This window comes from Chionomys nivalis, chromosome 24, assembly GCF_950005125.1.
Source record: "Chionomys nivalis chromosome 24, mChiNiv1.1, whole genome shotgun sequence".
NCBI classification, from domain to species: Eukaryota; Metazoa; Chordata; class Mammalia; order Rodentia; family Cricetidae; genus Chionomys; species Chionomys nivalis.
In genome coordinates, this window is record NC_080109.1 from 25,070,883 (window position 1) to 25,087,834 (window position 16,952).

Consider the following 16,952-nt stretch of genomic DNA (forward strand, 5'->3'; position numbering starts at 1 on the left):
TGCAGTTGCCTGCTTGCCCAGATGCAGCTGCCTGCTTACCCAGCTGTGGAGCAGCCATTCTCTCTGTCCTCCCCCCACACCTTGATGTTGAAAAGCTGGATTCTTTGTCTTATCTGAAATAGAGAAATTGTTAGCCAAAGAAATTTTTTACAGTGTATTTTGCAAATTAAAGCTTTGGTGAAATGTTTTATGGACAATGAAGCACACATAAAGTACATACATATTTTAAGAATAACTAATAAACTGGGTGGTGGTGGCACACGCCTTTATTCCCAACACTCAGGAGGCAAAGGCGGGTGGGTTTTTGAGCTTGAAGTTGGCCTGGTTTACAGAGAGAGTTCCAGGACAGCCAGGACTACACATAGAGACCGTGTTTCTAAAAACAAGAAACAAATAAACAAAAATGTACGTCGTATTACTTACCTTTCAGGCTGAAGTGGAGTAATTGCTGGCATTTCTTCCACCCACTCGCATGTTTATTTGTTTGTTTGTTTTTGAGGTAGGGTCTCAGGTAGCCCCGGGTGGTCTTGAATGTGATGTTTGTTTGTTTTTGAGGTAGGGTCTCAGGTAGCCCCGGGTCATCTTGAATGTGATGTGTAGCTGAAGATGATTTGACCTCCTGTGTCTGTCCTGTATCCCATCTCTGTCTTCAGTGGTGTCATCCCCACAGACCTTGTCATGTTCACACCTTCCTTTATAGTTTTATCATTTATGAAAATACACATAAGCAGTGTGTTCTTTATTTTGTAGACTATGACTCGGTTTCAGGCTGAGTTACATCATCACAGGACTTCTCAGAGAAGCAGCTGAATTGTTTATAGAGCTGCTCAGGTCATTGGGTCATCCTGAGCTTTGGGGAAGTGCTTCAGCATGGACCCACTGTTGCCTGCTTGCCCTGCAGATACACGGTCAGCTATTGGGCTGTGTTCTGGTGTTTCTGTGTGTCAGCTAATGGTGATTTTTATCAGTACAGAGGAGCTGATCACTCACTCAGGCTCCAGGGCCAGGAGTACAGTATCAAGGCGAGGCAGATGTGGATAAATAACAGTTTGGAACAGGTCTCCCCTGGTGTTGTGTCCTCAGGAGGACATCACTGTTTATACTGGTGTTAACAGCTCATCCTGTCATGGGAGACGCTCACATACAATCAGTCCCAGTACATTTTACACGGTGAGCCTTTGTAGTCATTCCCAGTAGCATCCTGTGGAGAGGCACAGTGTTATGGTGGCAAAGTGCGACAGAGCAAAGCTGTCTGTCTCTCGGTGGCCAGGAAGCAAAGGAATTTCAGACAGGAGCCGGGCTCAATTGGTATAACTAACTATTCAAGGGCGTACCTCCAGTGACACTCTTCCTCTGCGAGGCCTACATCCAGTTCTTCTGTAGTCTGTTCACGTCCGTCCGTCCATCCATCCATTTATCTAATTTTTTTAACAAGTTCTTTAAAATATTTATTTTATGTCCATATATGTGCTCTAGCTGCACATATACCTTTACAACAGAAGAGGGCATCAGATCCCACTGTAGATGGCTCTATCTTGTACCTGGAACTCTTCCTTAAGTTAGTGGGGTTTTGTTTGTTTGCTTTTGAGATGGTTTCTCTGTAACAGCTCTGGCTGTCCTGGAACTTGCTATGTAGATCAGGCTGGCCTCGAACTCAGAGATTCGCCTGCCTCTGCCTCCCCAGTGCTGGGATTAAAGGTGTGCACCACCACTGCCCAGCAAGTATTTGTTTATTTTTAATGGCCCAAGACTGTGAGTTTTTTTTTTTCTTCCAGTACTACAATAAAACAAAAGAAGAACTTCTTGTCTGACACACGTTTCACACTTTGATTGACTCACGTTCTTTTTCCAGCTTCTCTGGAGGCTCTTTCGTTTGAACTCTTCCTTCTCAAACGTGTCTGGTGCTGTCTGTGGCCTCGCCACTGTGCAGTGTGCTGCTGCTTGGTCGCCTCGTGTATTTGCTGTTAGGCTGTGGTTTGGCTCTCTGGGGCCTGCTGACCCGTCTGATACCTCTTCATACACTTTCATTCTTCTCAGGGTGTGTTGCTCATGTTCCGTCTTCCGTAGTGTAAAGTAGCACAATCTCACCTTTGGTTTAGGAGCTTTCCCAAAGGAGTGAAGTATGTGTGTTACTCCCTGTCTCTTTAAGACTTAGCGATTATCGCAGCCAGCCTCTCCTTTCTTTATTTTCTGCGTCCTTGAATATGACACATGAAAGACACTCTGTGGACTGAAGGGGATTTTGTGAACCCAGCGATTCAGAGCAAAATCCAGAATTTTCCAATGAAAAGCTTGATTGTTCTCTAAATTTGCTTTTGTAGGGAGGTGACAAGGTCCCTGAATTTCCAGCAGTGATTGTGGAGCCAGTGCCCAGTGCAAGATTAGAGCAGGGCTACGCTGCCCAGGTTCTGGTGTATGACGATGAGACTTACATGATGCAGGATGTGGCGGAAGAACAAGAAGTTGAGACCGAGAATTCGGAAACAGGTAGACGTCACAAAAGTGTTTTTTCCTACAACTCTTATTTTTAAGAAATTATCTGTTTTATGTGTAAGGGCATTTTACCTGCATATGTATCTGCACTGTGTGTGCAGTGCCCATGGCGGCCAGAAGAGGGCATTAGATTCCCCTGAAACTGGAGTTACAGGTGGTTGTGAATCCAACCCAGGTCCTCAGGACCAGCATCCAGTGCTCTTAACTGCTGAGCCGTTTCTCTAGCCCCAGAACTCATTTTATAAGCTTCAATATTACTCTTGATGGGAATCTTAAGCTGAAGAACCTGTTTTAAATTGGTGTTTTGTGTAGGTTGGAAACTGGTGTAAAATCTTTGTTTAAGACGTTTTATATAAATAGATTAGAGTCCTACATTATAGGTTTTTGGTATTTAACAGTCATAAAAGTAGTTTTATTTATCTTTTCTGGGACTACAGGTATTCAGTTATTATTTACTAATAGAGTTAGTAGGTTAGTACACGAGCGATATTTTATAATTAAAAACATAGGGATAGTATTTACCCTCTATACCTGGTTGAGCCCTCCTTTGACTCAGCATTGCTGGAGCAGTATTTTTTTTTCTCTTCAATTTGAGGCGTCTTTGCTTGTCAGGTTCTTCCCCCTTTTCTGTCTTTGACATCTTGGTGTTTCCATCAGTTTGTATTTTTTTAGTTATATGATGTAGTTGGGAATTAGTGTGTGTAATTCTTAGAGAAATATTTTTTCTATGACTATGAAGAAAGTATTTTCCCTTTATAATTTTAGTGACTTACACAGTAATAAAAATTTATCATAATATGTTAATATTTAAAAAAAATCTTATTATTGGTTTGCAATCCTAGTGAAATTTCTTTCCTTTGTGTGTGTGTGTGTGTGTGTGTAGGTCAGAGGACAGCTTGTGGGACTCAGTTCTCTCCTTCCACCATGTGGGTCCTAGGGAGGGAACTCAGTTCTTTGGTGCTTTTACATCCTTCTTTTACATCCTTCTCACTGTCTGGAAATCTTTTAAACATTTAGGTATACTTTTTGCAAACTCTCCCAACCACATTGAGTGTTTGATGTCTTTTGGTTTTGCCATGCCCAGTGGTGTCTTCTAAGTACTGCTAGCTTTTAGGCTCACTTTGTTCTTGAGTTTCTTTTTTTTTTTTTTTTTTTAAATTGAGCTTAGAGATTAGAAGCTACCTTGCTTACCGAACAAGATGCTGTGCCAGCATGACTCAGGTGGAGTGTGCATCACTGGGTCTGACTTCAGCACTGTCGTCTGCAGTGGCGCCTTCTTCCGGAAGGTGGCGCTTGTTTCTGCGTGTGAGTTTTCCAGGCTGAAGGCAGGAGTTCAGGGGTGGCTTCCACTAGTACTTTATTGAATTGTATGTATAGCAGTGCTTTGCCTGCGTGTATGTTTGTCCACCATGTGTACCTGGTGCCCGCAGATGCTAGAAGTGGCCATTAGATACCCTGGGACTGATGGATGCCCACGTTCCAGATAGTTGTGAGCTGCTATGTGAGTAGGGACTTCACCCTGGTTCTTCTGGAAGAGCAGGCAGCACTGTCGTCTCTCTAGACCTGAGGTTTCTTTTTGAGGTAAAATAACTAAAAGTACTAAATACAGTGACATTTTGGAGTAGATACTGTAATGATTCATATTAACCATCTATTATGCCATCATCACCAGATAAAGCACCAATTGTGCACTAAAATATATGATCGCTTAAGCTGAATGCACAAAAGGAGAATTTGTTTGAAATTTCTAGGTAACTTTGGGGTTATGCATCGTGGGCACACATTTTATCCCAGCACTGGGGATTGGGGCAGAGGCAGGAAGATCTGTGAGTTTGAGGCCGGCCTGGTTTACATATCAAGTTTCAGGCCATCCAGAGCTACATAGAGAGACATTGTCTCAAAAGACAAAACAAGACAAAACAAAACAAAAAACCCAAAAAATGATTGATGTTTTTGGCATCAAGTTGAAACTTTAAGAAATAAAAACAACAGTGCAGGATTTGCGTAAGTAGATACATTCGGGTATTTAGTGTGTAGGGTGCCAGAGCAGGCTGACAAGTGCCACTGTGAAACTGATGACAAATTCTGTGTTAATTTGAATTAATTCATGTAGAACAATTTGAGTAAGGAATAAATGTAAACCAATTAAGGATTTGAGGAGGATTCCATTCACAGGACAGAGATGTTAGTGACTGACACTGGAAAGAGGATTGGAGCTTGGAGTGTAGGTGTAATGGGGCTACTCCAGAGCCTGGGCCGAGGTTGTGGGTCTAAGGCCAGCCTGAGCCCAGTTTGATGACCCATGTGGAGAAAAGCAAGTTATTTTTGTATTGTAATGATTTCGTTATGCCATTATAATCTGATAACTGTAATTGTTTTTGACAAGTTTTTTTTTATTATTATTTAATACTATTTTATTTTGAGAGTCTCTCTGGTACCCTTTCCAGGCTTTGAACTTGGTACAGCCTTCCTGCTCTGTCTCCTGAGAGATGCCCTGCATGCTGTGCCATATGCACTCTCAATACTATTCTTCAGATTGGTTTTTCTTTTTTCTCTCTCTCTCTCTCTCTCTCTCTCTCTCTCTCTCTCTCTCTCTCTCTCTCTCTTCTTCTTCTTCTTCTTCTTCTTCTTCTTCTTCTTCTTCTTCTTCTTCTTCTTCTTCTTCTTCTTCTTCTTCTTCTTCTTCTTCTTCTTTTCTTCCTTTTTTTGTGGTCTTTTGAGATAGGGTTTCTCTGTAGATTTGGAACCTGTCCTGGAACTAGCTCTTGTAGACCAGGTTGACCTCGAACTCACAGAGATCTGCCTGCTTCTGCTTCCCGAGTGCTGGAATTAAAGGTGTGCGCCACCACTGCCTGGCTCAGATTGGGTTTTCTTAAGCAGTAGAAGGAAATGCTAGACCAATCACATTATTCTGAAATGGTAAAAAGTGCCTCTGGACTTAACTTTAAATGTTTAGTTTCATTCTTGATCATGACTTTACAAGGATAATTAATTGCCATAGGATAGTTTTTGTTTTATGCACCTACCACATTCCTCCAAATAATGGTTTCAGCAAATCTGAGCCTGATTTTGTTTCTTCTTTAAAGAACCAGACTCTTTAAGTGGACTTACTTCCTATATTAGAATACACCGGTGAGCAAGAGTTGCCATTGCTCAGCTGAGTCCGTTTCCAGTTAGTAATGGATTAGGATGGAGGGTTGGCCATTCCTTGTGATGTCAAAAGCTTGTAACTTAAATTCTAAACTTGCTTAAAAAGAAACTGACTGAGCAGAAAAGGAAAGGAGTACAAGGTCTCAGATTTTATTTAGTGGATTGAGGGAATTAAGATATAGAACAAGGGCTGGGGAGATGGTTCAGTGGTTTTGGGGGCTTGCTTACAAGCCTGGCGACTTGAGCTGTTTGATCCCCAGGACCTCTGTTGAGTTGGAGGAAAGAACTGGCTCCACACAGTTGTCCTCTGACCCCAGTTGTGCACCCTGGCACCCTGGGATGTGAATGCATACCATACACATCATGAACACATACAATTAAAAAAATATATGTAATTGGATTTCCTTGTAGAATGCTAGGAAATGTTTCCTAGACTTCTTTTAAACTATAACGTGTGTGTGTGTGTGTGTGTATGTGTGCGCACGCTTGTGCGTTTGTCTTTTTGTTTGTTTTTGTTTTTTGAGATAGGGTCTGATCTCTCTGTGTAGCCTGGCTGTCTTGGAACTTGGTATCTAGATCTCCTGATCTTGAAGTCACAGAGATCTGCTTGCTTCTGCCTTCCCACTGCTATGATTAAAGGTGTGCGCCACCACTCGTGGTTTATAATTCATATTTTATTAGCCTAAAATAATCTAATTTATTCTGTAATCTCTGGTGGTCACCTTGAGGTTTTTCTTCTTTTATTTCTCTATACCCACACACCTCTGCCAGAAACCCTGTCCTCAGTGTTAAGCAGGCAGGAGTAGGATTCCAGCCTTTCATTACTCGTATGTACAAGGATTCTCATTTTGATAGTATTTATCCTCTATGCTTATTTTTGTTTTGGAAGTCTTCAGTTTCCTCTCAAAGCTTAGGAATGATACCAACATCCTCTTAAATGTTGTCAGGAAAACTACCTTTGTAAAATTTTTAAAGAGGCGCGTTCATCTAGCCCACTAGTAATCTGTGGTGAGAGTGGGTCAGATTGGCCGTCACAGAGAGCCTTAGGAGTGCAGTAAGTGTGGAGGGGAGCTGTCTCTGGAGGCTCGAAATAACTCAACAGGCTGTGCTCTTCCCCAGCACTGGGCCTGCTGACAGCTGGATGCGATGAGAGCGAGGAGCTCATTGGATTCTCTGGAGATGTGACAATACAGTCTTTAATGTTTACATTAAAATATAGAGATAAGAAATGAGTTTTATTGAATGTCAAGAGTTAGTAATTAAGCAGATAAAGCAGGCGCAGGACGGACGGAGGCGCTGCTGGAGGAAGCACTACCGTGAAGCTGGCATCTGGGTAGAGGACCGGGATGTCGCCTAGTTGGAAAGTGCTTACCTGGTGTGCCAGGCCGTTTGTTCAGTCTCAAGTACCGTACATAAGTAAAGAAATACAGTTTAAATAGAAATGGCTGGGAAAGAGGCAGGAAGGCTGGCTGCTGTGACTTGAAGGGTGATTTAGGAAATAATTGAAGTAGTGGCCGTAGGAACCAAGAGCTACATAAACATCACCCATGTCAGCTCTCACCTGAAAAAGGAGGGGCATACTCATGAAAACTGTCACCCATGTTATGACAGAGACAGTGGCATCCTGTAGAGGTTTGTGGAATGAGACGCAGGCGACTTTGTTAATAGTCACATTGAGTTTGTGTGGAAATAAAGTATCTAGGAAGGAGTATTTAGGTATTTACAGATGCATACAGGAAATGGCATACTCTTATTAGGCTAATTTGTGGGAAGTTTTAGTGAAGGAAACTCAGCACAGTGAGAAGTGGGGAAGGAGAGCAGCACCCCAGCACTGCAGCAGGCCTCTTTCTATTCTTGGCTCCAGAGCCCAGGGGAGGAACTACTCAGCCACTCAAATGCAAAGCAGTTGCCCTGGAAAAGGAATCACCTTGGGAAAATCTGTTTTTATTTATTTATTTTTATTTATTTGTTTATTTTTTTAATTTTACCTTGGGAAAATCTGGCACCTGGGTATATGGCATGCCATAGTGAGAGAGCCAGGAATGAAGACCCCTAATCTCCTCTAGTTCCCCTCAGCCTTTCTGTTGAACAAGCCCGGTAGGAAGCTATGTGAGGCCCCTTGATGCAGCTACCCTCCTGGGATGGAGTGTGGTGGGAAAGAGCTAGGGGCAGATAAACAAGCTGCTGAGTGTAACTGCGGCATAGATTTGGGAATCACCCTTGCTTGAGGCTGTGGAAATGAGTTAGATCTTTTAGGGAAATGGTATTGGCCCTATGGGGGTGGATAGTTCAAGGCTGCGTTTGTGCTGCGTAAGAAAATGATACAGAATTAATATTAGTTCAGAACTGTTTGTATTTTGGAAAACGTGAAGAATTATAAAAGCAAATCTGAGAGATGGTCCTGGGTGACTGAATTTTGCTTTTTCTTCTAAGCATCTTTCTGTAGCAGGAAAGAGTATTTCCTTCGTTTGGCTAGCTCTGCCTTCAGTTTTTCTCTGTAGCACTCGCTGGCAATATTTAAACTTCTCAGAGTGTTTACTTAAGGCTGTAAGGACATCATGAAAGAAATACTTAAAGTATCTTGAATAAATCTTTCCTTGACTTCATGAGCAACTTTCTATATGCCTCCAGGTTTGACAGGTCTGTAGTGCATTTAGTCAGAACATTTTTGTTTTGTTTTGTTTTTTTTTGTTTTTCGAGACAGGGTTTCTCTGTGGTTTTGGAGCCTGTCCTGGAACTAACTCTTGTAGACCAGGCTGGTCTCGAACTCACAGAGATCCACCTGCCTCTGCCTCCCAAGTGCTGGGATTAAAGGCATGCGCCACCACCGCCGGCTTCAGTCAGAACATTTAACTTCATTTACATCTGTTGTATTTTCCTTTCATTTCCATGTTAAAAAGGAAACAAAACAAATCAAAGCAAACATGTACCTTCAGCAAGCATTTTTCTTTGCCGTTTTCCCTTGTCTTACTGCACCTGTCAGTCTGCAGCTCACTGCATCTGTCAATCTGTCTGCAGCTCACTGCACCTGTCAGTCTGTCTGCAGCTCACTGCATCTGTCAGTCTGTCTGCAGCTCACTGCATCTGTCAATCTGTCTGCAGCTCACTGCATCTGTCAGTCTGTCTGCAGCTCACTGCACCTGTCAGTCTGTCTGCAGCTCACTGCATCTGTCAGTCTGTCTGCAGCTCACTGCATCTGTCAATCTGTCTGCAGCTCACTGCATCTGTCAGTCTGTCTGCAGCTCACTGCACCTGTCAGTCTGTCTGCAGCTCACTGCATCTGTCAGTCTGTCTGCAGCTCACTGCACCTGTCAGTCTGTCTGCAGCTCACTGCATCTGTCAGTCTGTCTGCAGCTCACTGCATCTGTCAATCTGTCTGCAGCTCACTTCACCTGTCAGTTTGTCTACAGCTCACTGCACCTGTCAGTCTGTCTGCAGTTCACTGCATCTGTCAATCTGTCTGCAGCTCACTGCACCTGTCAGTCTGTCTACAGCTCACTGCATCTGTCAATCTGTCTGCAGCTCACTTCACCTGTCAGTCTGTCTGCAGTCACTGCACCTGTCAGTCTGTCTGCAGTCACTGCACCTGTCAGTCTGTCTGCAGTCACTGCACCTGTCAGTCTACAGCTCACTGCACCTGTCAGTCTGTCTGCAGTCACTGCACCTGTCAGTCCGTCTGCAGCTCTTTGTTTGCTAGATTTCAAAGCCCACTCTCTGCCAAGCTCAGTGGCCCTTGAGCCACCAGAAGTAGGTCCTTTATGTCTGGTCTTACCTGTGGAACCTGCTCTCCCAGTTCTTTTCCTTCCTGCCTTTCACAAGGACTTTTCAAAGTATACTGAGCTTCCTCTCTGTTTCCTCATCTGTAATATACTCGGTGCCCAAGTACCTGAGGCGTTCTGCAGCTGTTATGGCCAACATTATTCACTCTTCTGATTTCCCATTATGTTGTCTGGGTTTACTTTCTTATGTTGTTCTTACATGTGCACTTTTCCATTGCAGTAGGATAGAAGTAACCTCAAGATTGTGTCTGTATGTATCTGTGTGTTTCCTTTTGTGTTGAACGTGTGACAGGTAGTGAGAAAATACAAACCAAACCAATAGTTTGAAGTTACTATTTTAGTTAATCAAGAACCATTTTAAGTCCAGGTGTGGTGGCCTGTGCCTGCAATCTCAGTACTTGGGAAGCTGAGGCAGGAGGATGGTGAGTGAGTCTAGCCTGGGCTACATGGAGTCAGATCCAGTTTCAGACAAATGAAGGAAGAGAGTAAAGGATGTCATTTATATAAAATCTTCAGTATTTCTTTGTTGACTGACCTAATATTAGGTCAGAATTTTGAAAGTCAAAAATACCTGAACATGGTAATATATAAAGTATTATAACAAATATGTAATGCCACATGTATATGAGTTATATTTCATAGTCTCTGTTGGTTTTAGTACTTTTGATGCTACCCTAAGTTTGATTTTTTTCTAATGATAAATGCAATATCTGATTAGCAGGAAAATTGGGAATTATACTAAGAATAGACAGACTGAAAGTCACCACTGTTAGTGAGACGCGATTGCTACTTTTAAAATTCAAGTAGCACAAATTTAGTATTGACACATTTTAATCTTTTAAAAGTCAATATTATTATTATTTGATACAAATCTTACATGCTGCCCAGGTTGGACTTAAACCACAGGCTTGAGCTGTCTTTCTGCCCTGGCCTGGCAAATCTGGAGCAACTGGCCTGTGCTACCGTGCTCATCTGAGCTGCTTTCTGTAGCTGTCGCGTCCTTTCCCTTTGGTTGTTGTAGAGCACATCACAAGTGATATGCTGGATTCCTGCATCTCTCTCCTGAGAAGTCATGGCTTGACTTTGCTTTGTATGTAGCCACCGAGGCATAAAAGGTTATCTTGGACTTAATTACTAAGAAAACTTTAAAGAATCTGTTTTTATGGGCTGGCGTGATGGCTCAGTGGGTAGAAGTACTTGCCACCGTGAGCCTGATGACTCCACATGATGGAGTGAGAGAGTGACTCCTCAACGTTAGCTTCTGACTCCATTCGCTTGTCCTGCCTGGCACCTGAATGCCCGTGTGCACACTCACAAGTGCCAGTAAATAAAAATATGAACAATATTCAAAACTGTCTTAGTGAGCAAAAAAATGTATTTAAAGGTTACTTGAAAGTTAGAATAAGAATTTTTATAGAATTAATAAATGGATACTTTTTAATAAATGAAAGTTGAGATTTATAAACACAGTTTGAAAAATAAAGTCAGCTTTTGTCATTGAACTAACAGAAGCTGGATTTCTGTCTTGAAGACTCTCAGGATGAGTCTGACTTTATGATGAGCTGTGATAACTGCTGTATTTGTTATACCATCAGAAATCCTCCCTGTGGCACAAAAGGACTCTTTTAATTAGAAAATATTGTTGCCACAGGGAGGTAGAAGATCGACTTGAGAAATGGGGACCTGAAAAGGAGCCCCCAGTCCTAGGATCACCTGAAGGTGAAACAGATTGAGCCGGGAGGAAGACAATGCTGGTAGGTTGGCTTTTAATTTATTAAGAATGTTTATGGTATTATATTTCATTGCAGTTATTTCATCTACCTATATCCTGTTTTTATTTAAAGACTGAGAGATTCCTCCTTAAGCAGAAATCATAAGTAGTGTCTTCACCTAAGCAGTTTGCTACTCACGTTGCCCTCAGGGCCGCCTGAGCCTGGGAGGCCTTGCAGCTACTCTCATGACCTCTCCTTCTGTTGTTCCCTCTCCCAATACACTTGTTTTTCTAAATCCTTTAAAAGTGTTTTCTTTCAATTGTCTGTTTCCTTGGGGTTGGTTGTAGAAATGGCAAAACATGAACCTCAAAGTTAATTGAGTTTTCTTTCTGGAATCACTGAATTATAATTGTACTGTGACTAAAATGATCTAGAAAGCATTACTGGAGGAAGTCTTTAATATTTTAATATCCAAGTCTCATTTAGCCTGTGGCCATCAGTGGTTAAAAACTGTTGCTTTTATACCACTGGAGGAGAAAGATACTTCCGGTTACACACAGTAAGAGGCTGTCGATATAAGACCCATTCCGATTTCAGAAGTGTGGAATGTGAAAAGTGCATCTTAGAATTAGTGAAATATGATATAATTATGAAGCTTCCCCAATTTCTCATTCCTAGTTACTTGGAGTTAGACATTAAAACGTCCAGTTTATGAAAAATAGGGGCAGGTTGCAAGTGTGGAAGTTGTTACATATGCTTTTAGACTTCTTCATTGTCTTTTAAGACAAGATGCTAAAACCCAAAACCTTTGCTGAGTGTCATGGCTCATGCCTATAATTCCAGCGCCTGTGAGACCGAGGTAGGCGGATCATTAGTTCAAGGCCACCATGAGGTGTGTCCTTAGACCCTGCCTTAGAAACAAAACAGGTGGGCTGGAGAAAAGCTCTGTGCTTAAGAGGGCTTGCTGTTCTTGCAAAGGACCTGAATTTGGTTTCCAGCACCCCCATCCAGGTGCCTCCAGCCACCTGTAACTCCAGCTCCAGATAACCTGAAGTCCTAGCCTGGCCCTGTGGGTACCCAAGTACAAATGAGTATCACATAGACACACATAAAGGGGAAAATGACCCAAAACAGTCTGTGAGTAGAAATGAAAAGGAATTATTTTAAGTACTATTTATATAAACATGTTTTATAGAGAAGGAATGAAAATTATGTTAGAAAATAGGTCACTATAAAAGATTTTTTTTTTTTGTCTTTATAAAGCACTAGTAATGGGGGCTGGAGAGGTGCGTCATGAATCAGAAAACAGCAGAGATGAGATTCTGTCTCAGAAACAAGATGGAAGGTGAGGACCAACACTCGAAGTTGTCTTCTGACCTCCACCCCACTCTGGTACTCAAGTACACACATGAACGCGCATGCACATCAGGATACACACATCATCATACACAAGCAGAAAGTGTTAATAAAGATAGAACTGCTAGAAGCTCTTCCAATTTCACTATAAAACAGTATTTATTACAAACGTTATTAATATTGGAGCAGAGTAATACAGCTGTCATCTCATTCGTCTTTGTGACAAGAAAAGCTAAAGTCTGCTTATTTCGCGGAAATCCTAACACAAGTCAGGCTTATTAACTTTAGTGCTTAATGTTGTTCATGCTTTGAACCCCATCTTTTTCTTTTCATCTTCTGTCTGGTGATGCCAAGAAAGACAAGCTGCATGTCCCGGGTTGTGACTAAGGAGACTTTCTCAGCACATTTGTAGGCAAGTCCATTGAGCCGTTAGCCCGCGCTCACTGAGGACTCACCGTGTGCCAGGTCAGAAATGACTTCTTGTGGCAGACAGGAGCCTTTGCTCTCACTGGGCTCTCAGCTTTGTAGAAAAGATTAAACAAGTTAGTGCCGTTTACAGAGACATTAAACGTGGGAATTAGAGGGAGGTCAGGAAATGCCTCCCCGGGAAAGTGATTTGTGAAGGGGGCTGGAGGAACGTGGCTGCTCCGAGTTGCAGAAAGAGATTCAGTGTGGGGATAAAGGGAAGTAACAGACTTTTAAAGCATCCAAGTACTGAGCTTTACTGAAGGGAAATAGAGAACTGCCTGTAAGTTTTAAGCCAATCGAAACAATGCAAATTTAGTTCGTAAAATATTGAGTACTGTAAATGCGACTGAGACAAAGAAGCACTTTCTAAGTCTCTGCCTCTGCAGTTTGGGCTCCAGTCGTAGGCCGTGAACACGGCAGCAGCCAAGACGGATGGTTGACAGGTGCCTTCCCTGTGGGGTGGGGAGTGGTGCTTTGTGCAGGGCTCATCCATCCTCTTTGCACACTGTTGAGTGTAGGTCTCCTGTGGCCTGGGTGACACAGCATCTGTCTGTTGAGCTGGAGGGATTGTGTAGGGTGGTGACCTCTGTTGTGGGGATATAGCCCCACCCATTGGGGGCGTGTTCGCCTCGGGCTAATGTTTACGGATAAATCTGCCGGACGTGATCCCAGCAGCCCCTTTTCTTTTGCCCCGCCGCTCATATTACTACAGAGTGGCACCCAAAGTGCTAATGAACTCCACGTATCTGCCAGGCGTGATCCCAGCAGCCCCTTTTCTTTTGCCCCGCCGCTCATATTACTACACTCTGTTACATCATAACATTATTTAATCATTTGGGCTAGGAAGCCTAAATTAATGTTTTGGTTCTGATACCTATATATAAAAGTTATCTTGACCCTTTTCCTATTTTTTAGCACCTAATACAAATAATCAGGTGTTTCTATTTTTACTGGCAGCATGGAGAGACAGTCTTCTGGGCCTTCTGTTTTACTACATGCTCTAAGCATAATTAGTATGGAAGACTCTGCTTAAGGGCTTGTCCGCACAATAAAATGTATGTAAAAATATCTGATGGAATGAAAAACTGTAACATACAGTATTTAGAACATGGACAAAATATCATCAACAGGTGCCCGCTGACTTTTTACGGGAATTAGTAAATCTTGGCATGATTGTGGGTAAGCCCACCCAGTCTGGTGTACTCTTGCACTGTGGTTGTCATAGTAACCATGGGCTGCAGTCTCACTAGTATGAGATCTTACATGGCCATTTTAGTTGCCAAAAAGAAATGGACTTTTAGTTCAACAGCAGTTTCTTAGCGATGGGAAAGGTATGGTTTATTACAATAACCATAGACACAGAAGCTTCAAGTAACTGGTAGATGCATGCTAAGCAACATGCAAGTGTGTTGAGAACAGAGCTTACTAAAGAGTAGAGGAAAGTGAGTGAGACACCTAGGACCATTTACTCGGGTAGTGTGGCAGTGGGACATTTATTTATTGTATCACTTATTTTTTATAGGGACTTCCATATATTTGATAAAAATTATAGCCTTGAAGCAGGGCAGTACCGAAATGAACAGGGAATTGTGACACCTAGTTTAAAATAATAACCTCACCCTATAGAAGTGTGAATTAGCCTGACTGCGTGTGTTACTAGTTCTTTCTCCCTGCTGGAATGCTGGTCTATGAAAATGAAGGGTCAATTATCCTAGAATCCAGGCTTAACTCCGATAGTCTTACTTCCTGGCATATGCAGTTGTCCTTGGCATCTGACTTACATTTGTTTCCTTCCTTCCTTCCTTCCTTCCTTCCTTCCTTCCTTCCTTCCTTCCTTCCTTCCTTCCTTCCTTCCTTCCTTCCTTCCTTCCTTTCTTTTGTTTTCAGACAAGGTTTCTCTGTAGCTTTGGTGCCTGTCCTGGAACTAGCTCTTGTAGACCAGGCTGGCCTCGAACTCACAGAGATCTGCCTGCCTCTGCCTCCCGAGTGCTGGATTAAAGGTGTGCGCCACCACCGCCCGGCTCTGACATTTGTCGTCTTTGTTCCTAACAGATACTGTGCAGCAAATGTGGCATGAGCCTGTCATACTGTTTGGGGAGAAGGCTAGGACTTAAGTCTGTTCTGTGTTGATGGTTAGACGCTTCATTTTATTCTGACCCCTGAAGTATTAGTTTTTTTACTGATTTGGGGTGACTTTTTCTTCCATTATTCCAGGGACACATTTCTCCAGCCATAATTTCTCAAATTTAAGAACTCTTTCTACCTTGTCTTGAAAACATCGAGAGAGGAGAGAGGGAGAGAGGAGAATTTCTTCTTGGTAGTTGAAATGGCTGGTCCATCAAATGCTAACTAGAAAAAGTAACAGCATTAGTAGTGGCAGATGGAGCTTAGTGATAGTGTGCTTGCCTGCATGTGCAAGGCTTGTTTCGGGTGCTTCCTGTGGTGTTTGAGTGAGAATGACTCCCATAGGCGCATATATTTGAATACTTGGTCCCAGTTGGTGGAACTGTTTGGGAAGGTTTAGGAGGTGTGGCCCCCGTTGGAGAAGGTGCTTCACTAGGGTGCTTTGAGGTTTCAAAAGACTGTCACCATTCCGAGTCTGTCTGCATCGTGGTTCCGTCTCAAGATTTGAGTGCTCAACTATGGTTCTAGTGCCACGCCTGCCTGCCTGCCACCATGGTGGTCATGGACTCCAACTCTCTGAAACCATACACCCCAAATAAATGCTTTTTTAATAAGTTGCCTTGGTCATGGTGCCTTATGTAGAAAAGTAATGAAAGCATTCTCCCTAAGTGCTGTTGGCCTTTGCAGGGGTAATAGCAACCATAGCAGATGTTTCCCACGATGCTTTTCTTTAAATAAAGAAGACTGGCTACAATGCTTCCTTTTCAGTCCCTGCCCCAGGTTCCTGGAATAGCTGCAGGTACTGGGCATGCCTACCTGTTCAGCCCTATTAGTAGAGTGAGTATGAATATCCTACCCTACTTCTCTGTGAGTCTTTTGAGACCTTCCTTAAGCAAGCAGTTCTCACTTCCATGGCCCCTGTCTGTGCACAGGCACCCACCTGTTTAATAAAGCTGAGCCCATTTTTAGGGCAGGCCCACTCTTCTCTCTGTACTTGCTGTACCTCTTTGCTCTCTCTCTCACCTTGCCCTGGTGTTTTGGGGAATGCTTGTTAGCCTTTAGAATTCCTTGAGTTGTTTTTATTTTTGTATATGTTTGAGTCAGAGTCTTGGCTCCATAGCTCAATCTGGCCTGGAACTCACTATGTAGTTCATGGGTCTCAACCTCCTGCTTCAGTCTGCCTGGTTGCTAGGATTATAGACAGTTGCTAGGAGTACAGACATCTGCCACAAATCCTGGCTAAAACCAAAGATTTAAAGAATCTGTAGTAGGAGGGATTTTCAGTGATATTGTAGTCCAGTTCAAGGCTTGTGTTGAGCTAGCATTTGAGAGGGTTAAAAACTCAGTCTGTTGACTCCTGTTACCGTCTCCTTGTGTTTGTTGTAGAGCATTGCTTTGGGACCTTAGCATTTATTCCTTTTCAGAAGATTTCTATACAACATTTTAAAATTGAATGCTATTTAGCTGACATTATGTTGCTTGACTCCATCTGTGTAGGCAAAACATTGTAGAGGCAGGAGCGTGTGACGCACAGGAAGCAGAGACGGAGCAAGACACCAAGAAGACCCCATCCCCAGTGGCCTAGTTCCCCCAGCTAGGCCCCACCTCCTAAAGTTTCCAGAATGAACCAAGTATGATGATACATTCCTGTAATGCCACCAGTTGAGACTCCGAGGCAGGAGGATTGTAAATTGGAGGCCAGCCTAAGCTACATAGTAGGTTCCTGCTTCAAAAATCTAAGCAGAGTGATGGTGTTCAGGTACATGTCTTTACTCCCAGCACTTGGGAGGCAGAGGCTGGTAGATCTCTGAGTTCCAGGCTAGCCAGGAGTACACAGTAAGACTATTTCAACAAAACAAAGCAAGACACC

At 42.9% G+C, this 16,952-nt stretch overlaps 1 protein-coding gene across 8 annotated transcripts in view; it reads left to right on the forward strand.

Annotated features, from left to right (window-relative positions):
- Elf2 (E74 like ETS transcription factor 2) overlaps positions 1-16,952 on the forward strand; it is an 85,153-nt gene that overhangs the window by 27,085 nt on the left and 41,116 nt on the right. For 5 of the 8 annotated variants that reach the window (XM_057757170.1, XM_057757173.1, XM_057757174.1 and 2 more), the window contains exon 4: positions 2,322-2,487. The exons of 1 other annotated variant lie outside the window; for it this stretch is intronic. In XM_057757170.1, the coding sequence (XP_057613153.1) occupies positions 2,322-2,487 (166 nt within the window). Of the gene's footprint in view, positions 1-2,321; positions 2,488-11,073; positions 11,177-12,397; positions 12,480-16,952 lie in introns of those variants that run through there. 2 more of the 8 variants (XM_057757178.1, XM_057757180.1) reach the window with 2 other exon arrangements.